Source organism: Pan paniscus, chromosome 14 (genome assembly GCF_029289425.2).
Source record: "Pan paniscus chromosome 14, NHGRI_mPanPan1-v2.0_pri, whole genome shotgun sequence".
In the NCBI taxonomy this organism is placed as follows: Eukaryota; Metazoa; Chordata; class Mammalia; order Primates; family Hominidae; genus Pan; species Pan paniscus.
In genome coordinates, this window is record NC_073263.2 from 35,369,346 (window position 1) to 35,385,038 (window position 15,693).

Below are 15,693 nucleotides of genomic sequence, written 5' to 3' on the forward strand. Positions count from 1 at the left end.
CCCATCTCACCCCTCTAAAGAAGCCACAATTTTGCCTCTGTTTGAAGGACTCAGCCAGGGGAGTTTTGTCTACTGCAAAGCACCCAAATTTACAAAACAGCTCCCAAATTTACAAAACAGCTCCCAGATGACACAATCTTAAGGCTCTTTACTATGTGGCTAAGAAAGGAACCCTCCTTGGCTGTTGGGTACAAGTGTGACCCTGCAGGTGGGAAATGGAAGAAGGTACTTCCATTCTGCCTTCCGGTGGGAGCATTCACTGAGACACCCATTCAAAGCACGTGGCTTGGGATTTTTTTTCCTTGACTATTCATAAAAGGTACCTTTTCTCACTTTTGGTTAAGAAGGCTAAGCCAGGCTGGGTGTGGTGGCTCATGCCTGTAATCCTAGCACTTTGGGAGGCCGAGGCAGGTGGATCACTTGAGACCAGGAGTTTGAGACCAGCCTGCCCAAGATGGAAAAATCCCATTTCTACTAAAAATACAAAAATTAGCTGGGCATGGTGGCAGACGCCTGTAATCCCAGCTACTCAGGAGGCTGAGGCAGGAGAATTGCTTGAACCTGGGAGGTGGAGGTTGCAGTGAGCTGAGATAGTGTCATTGCACTCTAGCCTGAGAGACAGAGCAAGACTCCATCTCAAAAAAAAAAAAAAAAAAAAAAAAAAAGAAAAGAAAAGAAAGGCTTAGCCAAAGGCTTAAATCAAGAACCATTTCATTTCATTCAAAGGATACAAAACACTTTGGAACAAAAGAGACTTCTATGTGGCTGAATTTCATATTTCTGGAAATACAAAAAATTCTGATGTTGCATTGTAGTCAGAAAATAATTATACTGTAAATCACATATTTCACTTAATATAATAAAAGCACTTCCCAAAGGGTACTTTTTTCGGGAAAAAAAATTAAATCATATCATTTAAAACAAGTAAGAGAAGCAGATTCCTTAACAGTGGCTTGATGGTATCACTTTTATCTTTTCCAAATACTTCCCCACAGTTGATTTGAACCTGGTAACAGCCTTCAGGAAGGAAATAGGTGTGATTCACAATCTCCATTTCATAGGAGAGGAACTAAGATGCAGAGAGTTGAAAATGCTTGTCCAAAACAATCCAGTGAGTTAGTGAAAAAGTCATTTCTGGAATCCTGATCATTTGACCACATCACAGAGACATTCTGCAGTGAATTACCTCAAGGATATTTTTGCAATTTCCACCAATTCTTTTTGTAAAACCATATTTCATGTATTGAGTTCACTTAATTTAGAGTACATCTGTGAGACTACAACAGTCAAAAGAATAAATTGTCTTTAAATTTGGCCTTTGTTCACTTAAAGTAACACTAAAAGTGAACAGAGTTTGGGAAAACAAAAGCAGCCACAATCCCAGCGATCCCCTCTTATTTCCAAAGCAGGCAATAGCTGGCCTTCTTAGGATACATATACCCTCAGAGGATGGGAAATGTCTCCGAAATGGGCCAACTTCCCCTTCCCATTCTCACAGAGCAGATACCAATCCCTGGTGGGCACCATATTCAACCCTATCCCCTTCTGATTGACCCTCAGGAGCTGCTCAGCCTTGTCCATGTCATTCCGCTTGAGAAGCCACAGTTTCTTGGAGTAAATTTAGCCAACCCATCCTCTGCCTCCTCAGATACCAAGTCCCAAGCTCATCACCTTCTCCAGGGCCGTCGTTCTCATCCATCGAGCTGCAGACTTTGGTGGACGCAAGTGACGTAGAGGAGCCGCCATGCTGAGAGCTCTGTAGGGGAACAGAAACCAGTAATTCAAAAACTGGGTCAGAATGCCTAAGTTTCCAGGGACCATGCCCAGCCCAGAATCTCAGGAGAAAACTTTGCCCATGCTAGGGAGGATTTGATCTTAACACTTGGAAAAAGACGCCTTCAGCATATTCAACTGGGGCCACATCTCCTTCTCTCCCTATTAACCAAGAATAGACTGTGATAACAGGATCAAGCTGGTTATTGTGAACTTGAATGTTCCGTGACTTCTTATTCCTTTTGCTCAAAATCAGGGTCCTTTAGCTCGCTGTTTGGGTTTGGCAGAGTCCAGGCATCTCACCTCACTCTTCCACAGACTATCGGCAAATGGCCCTCAAATGTGGCACCATACTGATCCCATCCACTATTATTTCTATTTTTCTGATAGAAAACATTTCTCTTCAGTTTGTTTTTATAAAATATCCTTAAAAAAATTAAATGCTCCACCTTACCACAACTTTAGGAGAAAGGTTAAAGAGTGGGGTTGTCATTTCCATCTTGAGATCAAAACATAAGCACTGAGTAGGTTATTGGTTTGTTAAACGTTACATAATAAGTCTGAAGTAAAGACAACAATAAAAGCCTAGGCCTTGTAATTTTGTTTGATTTTGACCCAAGATCCATGAAAGCAAACAGGGTAACAACTGTATGAGAGAGCTCAGAGGAAAAAACAGTACCAAATATTTAATATTATGATTGGCTATGGGGCAGTACTTTAACAATGAATGTTTCCATCTCTGCATCTATTTCCTGAGAAAACAATTTGCACATTTCAATGCTATTTCTAAATAGTGAACACAGCTTGTCCTAAAAGATCTTCCTTCTGTTTCCCTGGGTTTATCCACTTGGATGGCCTGATGGGAGCAGGAGGCGGTGAGGGGGCGGGCGGCATTGGCTCATGGTGCTGGCTGTCTGTGGAGCAGAGAGAAGGGAAAGAGCATCTGTAGTTGAATTAATAATGAAGAGGTGGCGAGAAGCAAAGCTGACCTATTTTTCCTCTGCTTACCTGTTTCCCTTCAACCTCCTCCCCAACCCATTCAGCCTTAAAGTATGTACAAAGTAGGAGGAAAGAGGTTTGATGTAATTTCATTATGGTCTACAGTATCCTGCATAGGAGATTCAAAGATTTTAGTTTTCATTAAAAAGATTAATAGAGTTGGGGAAATGCTGCCTAAGTCACTGCAGAGCCATCTAAGTCAAACATCACAGAACGTTTTCCTGGGTGTGACTAAGATGAGCATGTCCCATTGGTCAGGTTCATCAAAGCTCACAGTTGACACCATTGGGATGAAAGTTAAAGTAATAGCAATAGTACACCTGCTTTTCTACAGAACAGGCTAAAAGTTGAGAGATGACCTTTGTATACCCCTGAATACTACACAGTTTGTGTAATGTGCCCATTATTTTCCAATACTATAAAAATCCCCCCTCAGTAAGCCTGGTGACTTGAGCTGCTTTTCTATCTTTTGTAACCAGCAGCACACATTTGTCATATGTCAGGCTACAAAAACGGATTGAGATTGTCACCTTGACACAGAGTTTTTCTTAGTGTGACACTATGTACCCATAACCCACTCTGTGGAAGGGACTATAAATGTAGGAGCTTCTAAGCCACCCTCTGCTGACTTTTATGGATGGACATCTTTTTGTGAAAACCTTGTGTTTATAATATTGCAGTATGAGGCTGACACAAGGCAGATTTATTATGTCAATAACTGAAGAAAATAAACATAACCACATTTGAGGGGAAGGTGTGTGTTTTCCAGAACAGTGAGATCCTTCATCCTCTGGGTCATTGTTTTTGCTGCAGACATAATGGTGTTCCAAACAGAAAAGCACTAAGTAAATGTCTACAATGTAGACCTTCTCTTCTGGGCTTTCTGGACCTTGAATTTCTTCCAGCAGCAGCACAAATGGTATTTCATAATGGAGACACATGGTGTGGTTTAGGCTGGCAGGTGCTGCCTTGTCACGTGGTGTTTTAAATTTAGAATACAAAGACACATTCTTTCACCAAATTAATAGAGCAGTAGCATGTTTCCTAGCAAAGATGTTCACAATTTAGACACTCAGTCCCAAAAGCTTGTTCTTTTAGTAAGAACATCAGGTACTCGATACAGAGCTCTGACCCATAGTACATGAAAACATCTTTTAAACTGTAACATTCTATAAACTTGTGGGCTATTATTCACTCAACCGCCTTATCAACTAATGAATTGGATTTAACAGTGCCACCAAATGGCTGATCCCTGAATGCTTGTCACAATGCCAGCTGGGTTTTCTCTGCTTTCTGAACAAAAATCTCTCAAGGATTTTAGGCTCTGGTAGAAAAAAAAAAAAGGAAAAAAAAGTAGGGTTAACACAAGTTTGCTTATGTTTATAACTGCTTATTTTCAATGTTACAACTGTATTTTTGTGTTTCTGAAAATGTATCCCAAGTCATTTCAAATTTTCTGCTGCTTGAGAGTAACAGATGATGGGCAGTCAAGAGAAAAACATACTTACGGACATACAGAGTTCTCTGAAAATGGAAAGCTTTCATTTTATTTATTATGCTCAAAGGCAGTAAAATAAATGTATTAAACTTCTAATAGTATTATCTCTTTTTTCCCAAAGAAGTAAGATAGTTAATACTAAATACTTTTCCAAGATGGTGACCATTCGCTGATTCAAAGAGTTTGGGGGGTTGGGATGGACCTTAAATATTACCTATTCTGCCCCACTTCCATTCAGAGACCAAATGCCCCCTACAGAAATTCCAGTGGGTGGTCAGATGGCCTCTGTCCAAATACTTCTAGTACTGAACATACTACTTCCTGAGGCAGCCCTTCATCATTAATAGGAGGCAAAATAAAGGAAGTTCTCCTGCTAAAAATACAAAAAAAAATTAGCCGGGTGTGGTGGCGGGTGTCTGTAGTCCCAGCTACTCGAGAGGCTGAGGCAGGAGAATGGCGTGAATCCAGGAGGCGGAGCTTGCAGTGAGCCGAGATCACGCCACTGCACTCCAGCCTGGGCGACTGAGTGAGACTCCATCTCAAAAAAAAAAAAGGAAGTTCTTCTGTAAGTTATGTTGAAATTATGTCCCTCTATGTTTTCCATTTATTGGTCCTATCTCTGATTTCTAGAGTTGCCCAGTACAGGTCTAATCCACTTTTCACATGACAGTGCTTTTAGGTGTTTGAAAATAGCTACTGGTCTCCGTCTGTGTCTTCCAAGCACTTTGGGAGGCTGAGGCAGGAGGCTTGCTTGAGCCCACAAATTCAAGACCACCCTGGGCAACATAGTGAAACCCTGTCTCTCCAAAAACAAAAAAAAACCTGGTGCTTGAAAGTGAATGCAATATTCTGGGTGTGCTCTGACTAGCACAAAGCAGAGAAGGATAGGGTTTTCTTTCTCATGAATAGAATATTAATTCACTTCAACATCTTATTGGCTTATGTGGATGAGGCCATAGCATTTCACCTTTACAATGAGCCCACAGCTATGTCATGTCTCCCTGGTGTGTGTTTGAAAGGTTGTCCTGGGCCAAGTCCAGGACTTCACATTTCCTCACGTTAAATGTCATCTTTATTACATTAATATCCTTCCAGTCTGTTATCTTTTAGATTCTGATCTGGTCTCCTAATGTTTTTGCTCTGTCTCCCAGTTGAAGCCATTTCAGTAATCAGGATGGCTCTTTGGGTAATCCACCAATTCTTCACTAAACCACCTAAATAGACTAACTCAGACCCTGCTGGAACATTTCTATTATTATCCATAAGTCCAACGAAAGGATTTCAAACATAGTAAAGGCAAAATGTGTAAGTGCTTGCTCTTTAGAATTAACTTAATGAGATTAACCAGCCTTTGTTTACAACCAACGGATGCTGAAAAGCCCACCTATATTTTTTCATTGCTTGTAAATGAAATCAATTTACCTTTTTGGTTTTTCTGAGCAGATAAACCATTTTATAGTCCACATGCCAACAAGATTTTATGTTTGCTTCAATTCGCTAATTCCAAGGCATCTGGGTGTACAGTACAAAACGTACAGTTATTTTAGAATTTAGGGCAATTAGCTGCTCTGAGAGATGTTGTGACATTTGAAATGTCATCACCCCCAAGCAGATTTAATGGGAACCATTTGGGCAGGTTGCTGGCACCTGGATGCTTTTATGGCACACCTTCATAAAAGCACTGCCCTAAGTAAGAACACACCCTAAGTGTAGCTATTGAGCTTGGGATCATATAACAGATGGAGAACATATCACACTTTTTGAAGTAAGTGAGAAAGCTGACATAACAACCCTAACCACATTTTATCAAGATGTATCTGATGACTGTGTAGTGGAAAAGAGTTCACTTTAAATGGTGTGAGTTACTCTTGCCATTTGTATTAATGTTGTCACTCAGCTGGGGTCCATGCTGCATAAAGGTCTTGAAAATATCCAATTAAGAGAATTGATCTAATCAAGGTAGAAAAATCTCACCACACAACTTTAGCTTTGGCTGGATAATTGCACCATTTCCACTTCACATTTTATCTTGGCATACAATTATTACCTTACTGAGTTGATATTGATTTGAAAAATGGTTAAAAATAATTTAGAAATCAAGTTATCACTGTCATATGATTTCTGAATCAATCTTATAAAGGAAACACAAGCAATACATTTTTAACAAACTCAAACAGTTGTCTTGGTGATCTTGACTTTAGATCCACAGAAGCTCTAAAGATAATCTCTAACAAAATTAAATAATAATCTTGGTGTAGAGAGCTTGAAACCCACAGAATTCTATATGATACAGAAAAGCCATACATTTATTTATTTCCCAACTGGGTATAGAACAATAAGTTGAAGGCATCACTCTGCAATTACTAATAAGGCTCCACTATTTGAAACAAGGCACAAAGGAACTGCTTTTTCCAAATTCCTTTGTCTGCAATCTTCATAGTAGTACGTTCAGCCTAAATAAAGTTTATGGCACAGATAAGCATGAGCATAAGTAAGAATGAATACTGAAAAATGTAAAATGTTATCATAAAGATTTGGATAATTTTTTTCAAAAGACTAGAAAACTGTTACTCATGAAGTTGGTTTACTGAAAGGAGGAGAAAACGCGAATGGAAACAGTGGTGTTATGGCTATGTTAGTGAAACCACGAGAGCCAAGATTTCAAAGACAAATGCACTTAGTTACAACTAGATCTGTACCGTTTGTTGTATTGGGTAGTTTTTCTGGCCTCAATTGTCCAATCACTATACTCATGCAAGCCAAGATCTATAAATTGATAATCTGAACCATTTGTCCCAAGGAGACTTGTGTCATTGGGTAGTCACAAGCCTCCTCTCATGAGTTACACCCTTCATGAAATCGTAGTTTGGAAGCAGCCCAGGAAGTCATCCACTGTATTTCCTCTGGATAGAATAATTCCCTCCATGATTTACTCCTCAAATGGGATTCCCAACCTGTAATGAAGGGAGCTCACTAGTCTTCTAGGCACCTGCTACATTTTATGTTAAACTCTGGTTATATTAAGAAACTGCAACTACAATTTGAAATTTTTATAAATTTGGAAACATTCCTTCCAATGATTATTGCTATGGACATGGATTATATTTTGCTGTGATCATTGCTGTGGACATTTATCATGGAAATAATAAAGAGAACCAATTAAAGTTAATGTAATTCGAAGATTAAAGTAAAACTAGTAAAAATGTTAGATTTAAAACCAGAATTTGGAACTTAAATGGTAATTGCAATATAAAATATTTTTTCGTCTGGGTACAGTGGCTCACACCTATAATCCCAGCACTTTGGGAGGCTGAGGTGGGTGGATCACTTGAGGTCAGGAGTTCGAGAACAGCCTGGCCAACATGGCGAAACCCTGTCTCTACTAAAAATACAAAAATTAGCTGCATGAGGTGGTACACACCTGTAATTCTAGCTACTCAGGAGGCTGGGGCACAAGAACCGCTTGAACCCAGAAGGCGGAGGTTGCAGTGAGCCAAGATCGCACCACTGCACTCCAGCCTCGGCAACAGAGCAAGACTCTGTCTCAGAAAAATATGTATATATTTTTTCTAGCTTGGTCAGCAGAATTTCCTATCCTCTTTAACATCCTTTTCTATCCTTTTGGAAATGAAATATATTATGATTTTTGTTCTGAGTTAGAGTCAAGTATTTTATTATCATTATTTTAATTAACTTTATTTTTAAAACTATATATTTATCCAGTGATTTTAAAAGAAATAGCTTGTATAAATACACACACAGACATGCTTACATACACATGCACATTTTTTCCCCTGCAAATTAGATCACCTTGGGAAAAATGCCTTCAAGCCTAGGACACCATTAGTGGTTTTAAAACTGCATCTTAATTTCTTCTCCTCAATGAGTTATCGATATGTCTGACAAATTCCTCCTTTAAGGCAACCCTGAAAGGAAGGTAGAGTCCTGATTTTAATGCAACTACCTGAAACAGAATTTTTCATCAAATAATCTTATTTTGTTATTACTGTCAGCATTTTATACTTTAGACGTTATGTGGTACCATTCTGCAGTCTCTCAAATATCACTCGTTGACGCTAATTACAACAGAAGAATGCCATACACGTGATTGTGAAGGTCACCCTTATCCCACACGTGGTCATTTCAATTTCAGTGTCTACTTATCAAATTTTCTGAAAGAAACTCACTGAACAACATAGGCAGTTTTTCCTGTTTATTATATAGTTATTCTAAGGTGGTAAGTGTCACAAAGTTAACTTCAAGAGGAATAACATGGTCCAGTGTGAAACACAAGGTACAACATTTTACAATGAAACCACAGCACAAAGTAACTGAACTTTCAAAATTGGGTAGTTCAATGAAACATTTTGTCAACCCTTAGCTCTATAAAGCTCTGCTGATGGACTTAGTTGATGGATTTAAAAAATATATTGCTGTGTCAAATGTTTTAACACAAAATGTTTTTTTTAAAGAGAATACACATCCAATCAACTGAAACTGTGAGCAGAAAGTATGTAACCTCTTTATAAAAATGTTATCCAAATTTACAACATTCATAATATATTTCAAAGTAAAGAGTTCTTAGAAAAAATAAACTCAATTCCTTGCTTACTGATGAGTATCAACTCCCCAAAAACACATCACAGAAAGTTAACTTTCATACTTCTTTGCCTATAACTTTTAGATATCTACTACCCTGGCTTCAAAAACATTTTGTGGCCATATATAATACAAACACTCAGGTATTACATGCATCATTTATACTATCTTGGAATTTATCCATAATCTACTAAAATGAACCACATTTTAAAGACATCATATGTCATGCACCCTTAAAAATTATAGTGAGGGCCTCTGATTTCCTCTTTTTTCCACATGCATAACAGGCACAAAATTACAAATATTTTTCAACTGACAGTACAACACACTATATCAGGCAATTGGTATATTGAATTCAGTGTATCTCTATTTTTCACACTATGCCTCTGTGCAATATTTCAATCAAAGACAGTTGACACTAACATGCACAAATAGAGATGGTAGCAAGGTTAATGCAAATATGCATAAATGAGCAAATGTATGCATATATAGTAAATTCATTCAATTAACACTTTCAAGTGTGTATATATTTATGTAGATATATACACACATACAGCAAGTATATTCAAAATTTGTCAACAGTTTAGAGTTTTGAAAGAACATACAGAATCGCCTTACAGGTTATCTGGCTTTGTTATTAAACTTACTTCATATCAAATATACTCTGGATTTTCTTCTATTTATGTTCCAACATTACACTTGACAATCTGCAACTGTATCAATGTTTCATTTTTTTAGAGTATAGTGATTGGCAACCACTACAAGCCATCCATACACACACAATAGAAAAAAATCATAGTATTCGATCTTGTTAATAATTGAAAACAAAGATATATCAATATAAACATTAATGTTACTTATATTTAATAGTTAACACAATATTGGATTTAGCTGAATTTCAATTTTTTTATAAATCAGTATATCTGAATATTTTGAACCATTTGCCATACCAGTTGAGCAAACTGCTTTTTAATTTAAACATGCCCCAACTAATATGTCACAGAGTAACACTTTATTACATGAAGATTTTATGTATAATTCCACAAGAGCCAGTAACTTATAAGGCTGTATCACAAATACTATACTTTACTGTTGATGGTTTATACACATACACAGATACTTACAGAAGCATACCCACATACACACCAAGCCTGGCAAATTTACATAAACACCCAAACACCTGTATAGATATATGGCCACATATGAAAAATTTAGCAGTCCAAGAATTAAAATATGTGGAATTTTCAGGAATATTATTCTATATATTCATTCACTTTCATTAAGAAATCTGACTTGCACATTTCATTGTTTTTAAGCAAAAAAAAGAAAGAAAGAAAAAGAGCCCAATCATGTATAGATCTTCAGGGCATGTGTTGGAAATTCCCTGGCTGGTTATGTAGGGTATATATATATATATAGTACATTAGCGCTGGTTCAAATGGTTTTAGAAAATGTTTTTTGGGTTCTTAACACTTAGATGAGCCAATATATGTGCACAGGGATGTATACAGATGAGAGAACCTGACACTTCTTAAAATTCTATGGCAGTACAGAAACTGTCTAGATTTTTCCCCCTGCCTAGTTGATTAAACAAGACAAAAACACACCATGTGGCTTTCAGAACTATAGTCTTTTGAGTTCACACTGAACTTCATACTTTATATATTTTTAACTTTTGCACTTCTAAAATGCTGAAAGCAGGGAAATATTCCTAATATCTTTTTCTACAATGTCTACATCTAAGAAAAAAGTGAGTGCAAGTGAAAAAGTATCGAACTTTGAACTACAGCACGATGTCTTCAGAGCGCATTTAAGGATTATCATTAGGACAAAACTGCATGGCTTTTGCTGAAGCATTCCCTGCTCAGTAGAACAATTTAAAAATTCATTGCCGAATTTTTTTTATAAAGAATTCTATAAGTAACTCAATCATAAGTGCCTATAAATCACCAATTCTGTTCCACCAATGAACTGAAAACTTCTGGGTTTGTTGCTAAGAAATTTTTATTTCTGCTTTAGTTTAATAGAATTATGTTTTGCATAAAAAGAGATCTCAAAGACTATAAATGGTGTGCTGTTTCAATCTCTGAGGGACTTTACTTTCAAAAAGTAAATGATATATATAGCCCCTGAACAGTCCTTTAATAGAAGTCATATGTTCAAGAGATTAAATGCTGTGGAAAGCACTTCCCTTGGAACTGCTTGAATGGAAAGTTGGCCATGATATCTATCGGCAATTAGTACAAGTCCAGTTTCTTTTTGCCCTGTCTAAACAAAGCCACGGGCTCTATATCAATTGGCAATATCTACCACTTAGAACAAATAGCACTTATTGGACCTTTCTAGCAGTAGTTGTCCATAAGATTGACAGTGCAGGGAAGTTAAAATTATTGGAATTTATTTTTGTTCTGGACCATCTGACCCCACCAGTTTTAAAGTAACTGTTCCACTGCTTTCTTTGTATTTTTGGCAGTTTAGTCAAATACATACTAATCTTTTATGGACCCAACTGTATTAAGTAATGCATTTTACAAAGACATAACTAAAACAGACACCAGCATAGGCAACCTCACAGATGTTTACTGTTTCAGCTAAAATAAAGCAGCCTTTTGATCTCAGCAGGAGTCTCTGGTCATTTCTATTGGAAACAGTTTTAAAACCTGAAGTCTGGAACAGGTATTATTATGAACTGTTCTTTCAAGATGGAATGGTTCAGTTTGCAGCTCTTGAATAACCTGCCAGAGAAGTGTCTTTCTCTCCAACAGACAGCATAATGAGGCACTAATTATTACAGGGCTAAGTTTTCAAATGCTGTTAGATTGCCTGGACGTTTTTTCTTCTTCTTCTTCTTCTTTTGGTTGGAATATTTTATTCACTTGTAAAGTGAGATGGTAACATATGTAACTATAAACCAGATGGTAAAATTTGCTAGTTGAACAATTTATCAGGGAGATAAATCAATAACATTTAAAACCGCGTGTGACAACTGAATTTCTCTCCATCTTGAATAAAACATTTAAAAATTGTTTTCAAGTAAAATTTGAAAAAAAAATCATGTAAAAGCCTCCAAATGGCATCAAACATTTTTAATTTATCACCTACTGAGATATGTCAAGCCTGGAGAATATCAAAACCATGCTTCACAAGTCTTAAACTGTTAGTGTTTGAACTAGTAAAAGTAAATGACCACTAGGATATGGCTTAAATACAATAGACCATACACATTAAATTAATTTTTAACATTCAGACTTTAAAATCATTATTTTATGTTTAAGCAAAGCCGACTATAATTTTTAAAATAGAGGACTAGAAGAGCAGAATTAGTAGGTTAATGTTTAACAATGGGTTATAATCATAGACTTAATTGGTTTAACACAAAAGGAGTTTTGCATATGAAAATTTCCAAAACACCAGCAAGATTGAGAATTTTTCAGAGTGGAGATTTGGATACTCTGGGCCTGATTTATACAGCACCATTTAAGTGAATTTTGCTTTTCAAATGGATTTCTTGGAAAAAGTCCAGATACAATTTTTTTTAGGTCTGTATGGAAAAAAAAAAAATCCCAGCTTTAGTTTTTACACATTTAAAAAATTATGTATATGATTGTAAGAAAAAATTATACAATCTATAGCAATGCCATTGGCCAAGTTCTTCATATTGGCATATAGCTTAAGCTAAATTTATATTGTTTCTAATAAAATAACTTTAAAAAATAAAATTTACTTGACAACAAAAACAAGGCAAGTTCCTAAAGCCTAACTTTAGAGTCTTTATGAGATGTGTCGTTGTCATAATTTTTCTTTTTCTCTCGGATGTACTAACCCACAAAACAGTAAGTAGCTTTTTCTACTGTCTAGGGAGAAAAAAAATCTACCCAAGCGTTTTTATTATTTTGTAATAAAAGTACCTCTAAAAACCAAGCAATTCAAATTTTAAAAACAATATAACCTTTAGAAAAAATATGCCTGCTAGTGCCGTTTTAATATGCTTTACAGAAAGTACAGAAAAATTATATCTCTATGTCTACTTATAATTAAGAAGAAAACTCCATCTACAGAAATTCTGGCTCTATATTGCCACATGGTTAGTGTGTTCTTGTACTCAATATTGGGTCCGTGTATGAAATTCATCTAGAGCCAGGCCCTGTACAAAAATCTCAGCATTTTGTGTTCAGACTCTCCCCAATCAAATCCATGTGGGAGATATTTTTTTAAATCTCTCAATTTCAAGGTTGAACATCATGAAAACAAAATGCATACATATTTACTTTTGGATGATTTGGTCTTTTATCATTTCAAGGTATGCAAAACTCTTTTGTGTATTTTGCTGTTAGACTTTTGCTTCGGAAATGTGAAACCTTCACCCAATCACAAACCATATACATTGCTCCATTGTTTCTTTTACACTGAGTCTCCTACTGAATCCAAGTCATCCGAAGAGAGGGGGCGGTACAGGTCCTGCAAGATGAAGGGCAGTATAGATTTGTTTACTCGGCTTTCTTGGGTGCCCTGTGGCTCTCGTGAGAGCAGCACTGAATGGGCATCCCCAGCTTCTACTATTATTAGACCTTTTCAAGTCACCAACTTGGATTAGGAGGAAACATAATAATAGAGAAACCATCTAAATAAACAAAATGGTGCTAGTTTCGCCTTATTGGCAAGAAAATGCCTCTTGGTCTACTCATAATCTTTTGCCTTCCTTGATGCCTGTTGAGTTGCATAGCCCCTGAGGTCTGTAAAGGTCAACTCCACTACTATGTGACTAGGCAATTCTTCCTTGACCATTTCCTTCCCATTCTTGGTAGAAAAGGAACATGCTTACCTCACAATAAAATAATTTATCAGGAGGCCCAAATGGCGTTCAGCAAATTCTGGTCCCAGAGCAGCAACTCAAATGTTGTAGTTGCATGTAGCATAAAACCCAAGAAAGCATTGCTTTCTCAAAATATTATGTTTGGATGACAGAAAGCGTGTAAAATTAACCCACCTCACCCCAAATCCCTTCCTAATGTTCTTTCCCTGTTCTCCAACCGACCACTCACTCATCACCTCCTCTCTCCTTTCCTACCTCCCCTTCCTGCTACTAGATCTCGGTTGGTAGCCAGGCAACCAGCTCAGATCTGCAGAGAGCGTCTAGAGTTGGCTTTTCTCCGGTTTTGTACCACCCACTCCTCACATCATCTGACTGATCAGATAATCTACAAAAGTCAGTGATGTGGGAGTATAATGGGGAGCTTCATTCAGCCTACATAACACAACACATTTCTTCCTGATGGATTAAGAAATGGGACCAAAAAAAGTTCATGAGTGGGAAAAGAGTCTCCAGGCTCTGCTTCTGTGACCAGTCAAATGCCTGTAGACAGCAACTTAAATAACTCTGCTTCGGAAAAATAGGTTACTTGGTACATTGCCACGAATATGCTTATGAAGAGAAATGTCTGGCATGCAGGTTTTCATTGTATAAGAGTATTCCAAAATGTCAAAAGAGGTAACATAAAAATGTGATTTTAACAGAAGAAAAAAAGCTGATCAAATTTTGTAATTAATATAAGTAAAAACTAGATTTTCTTATTTGTAAAGAAACCAGTCAAATGTCTCAACCTTCCTTTTGAGAAAACAGCTCATGTTCCTGTATTTTAAAATGGGGGCAAGGCACGCGTGTGTGCGTGTGTGTGTGTGTGTGTGTGTGTGTGTGTGTTGGGGTGGGGGCAGTCAACTCATTTTCTTGGCCATGTTGCTAGGCAACACAGAAGGAAAAAATAGAAGTAGCTACTGTTTTCCAATCTGCAGTAAAAAGAGTTAATTTATTCTTTGAAGTGTCTTCTTTTAGCACATGCCATCTTTCACTTATTTCAGTATTTCCTGCATAGGAGTATAGCCAATCATTTGAGAAGACCATTAACCAAATTTGAAACAGGATCAGTTTTTAGGGATCTTCTAGGCCCATTTTAACTGGGAGGGATTATTTGATGCAGTTGCCTATATGCCAAGATGAAAGCTCCTCTGGCTAAAGCATCTGGGAATGCCTTCATGCACTGACACAGCACATGGATGGGGAGGTTCATTTATGGCCTAAATTCAAAAGCTTGGAAATGGAACCATCTTAGAATATACCCAGTGCCCTGCCTCACAACATGTGCTCAATAAATGTTTTCAGAGGGTATAAACCCTTTGTCCTCCTAAAACAAATGGGATTGTTTTTTTCTCTCAAGTATGGTGTTTGCACTGATCGTTTAAATGGTAAAATGAAGAATCTATAAGAAAGCCATATCTTATAATCATTCCCCAAGTGCTGGAAATGTTAATTATATAAGCCAATAGCCACAGAGCTGAATGGAAATTTTCTGCCTCAGTTGGACAAAATCATACTGAAGTGGAAATACAGAAAGCAGAAGAAGCGAATTCTAGCCCCATTCCGCCAAGAAAGGGACATCTGAGCACAGCTTTACATCCCTAAGCTGGAGGTCTCCTCAATAAACAAGCAAGGAGAGGAGCTCCCATTTGCAGCGGGAATTCCCAATCACTCTTAATGTCAACAACTAAGCATAAACGACACCAATAAACCTTTAATCTGAGTTTAATTAGCTCAAAGAATAAAGACAGATTTCTATGCTAGGTGTACTCTCCAAAGCATACACTCTAAGAGACAGAGTGTTCTCAGAAAGAGGGCCCTTCCTGCTCTGTATCCAATGGCGGTCCCTATAGATTGACGCCTCACTGGGTGATGTTCACAAGAAAAGAATGACCGACCAGCTCTTCCTTCACTCAAGGACAGGCCTTTAGGAGAGTAAATAAATTTGGCCAATTCTTGGAGTTGTTCACAA

General features: G+C 37.3%; 1 protein-coding gene across 6 annotated transcripts in view; it reads right to left on the reverse strand.

The window, feature by feature from the left end:
- Window positions 1–15,693, reverse strand: part of DCLK1 (doublecortin like kinase 1) — a 354,866-nt gene that overhangs the window by 68,660 nt on the left and 270,513 nt on the right. For 4 of the 6 annotated variants that reach the window (XM_034936574.4, XM_034936575.4, XM_003826878.5 and 1 more), the window contains one exon: window positions 1,672–1,756. In XM_034936574.4, coding sequence (XP_034792465.1) covers window positions 1,672–1,756 — 85 coding nt within the window. Of the gene's footprint in view, window positions 1–1,671; window positions 1,757–8,468; window positions 13,328–15,693 lie in introns of those variants that run through there. The other 2 variants (XM_034936576.3, XM_057299653.2) reach the window with 1 other exon arrangement.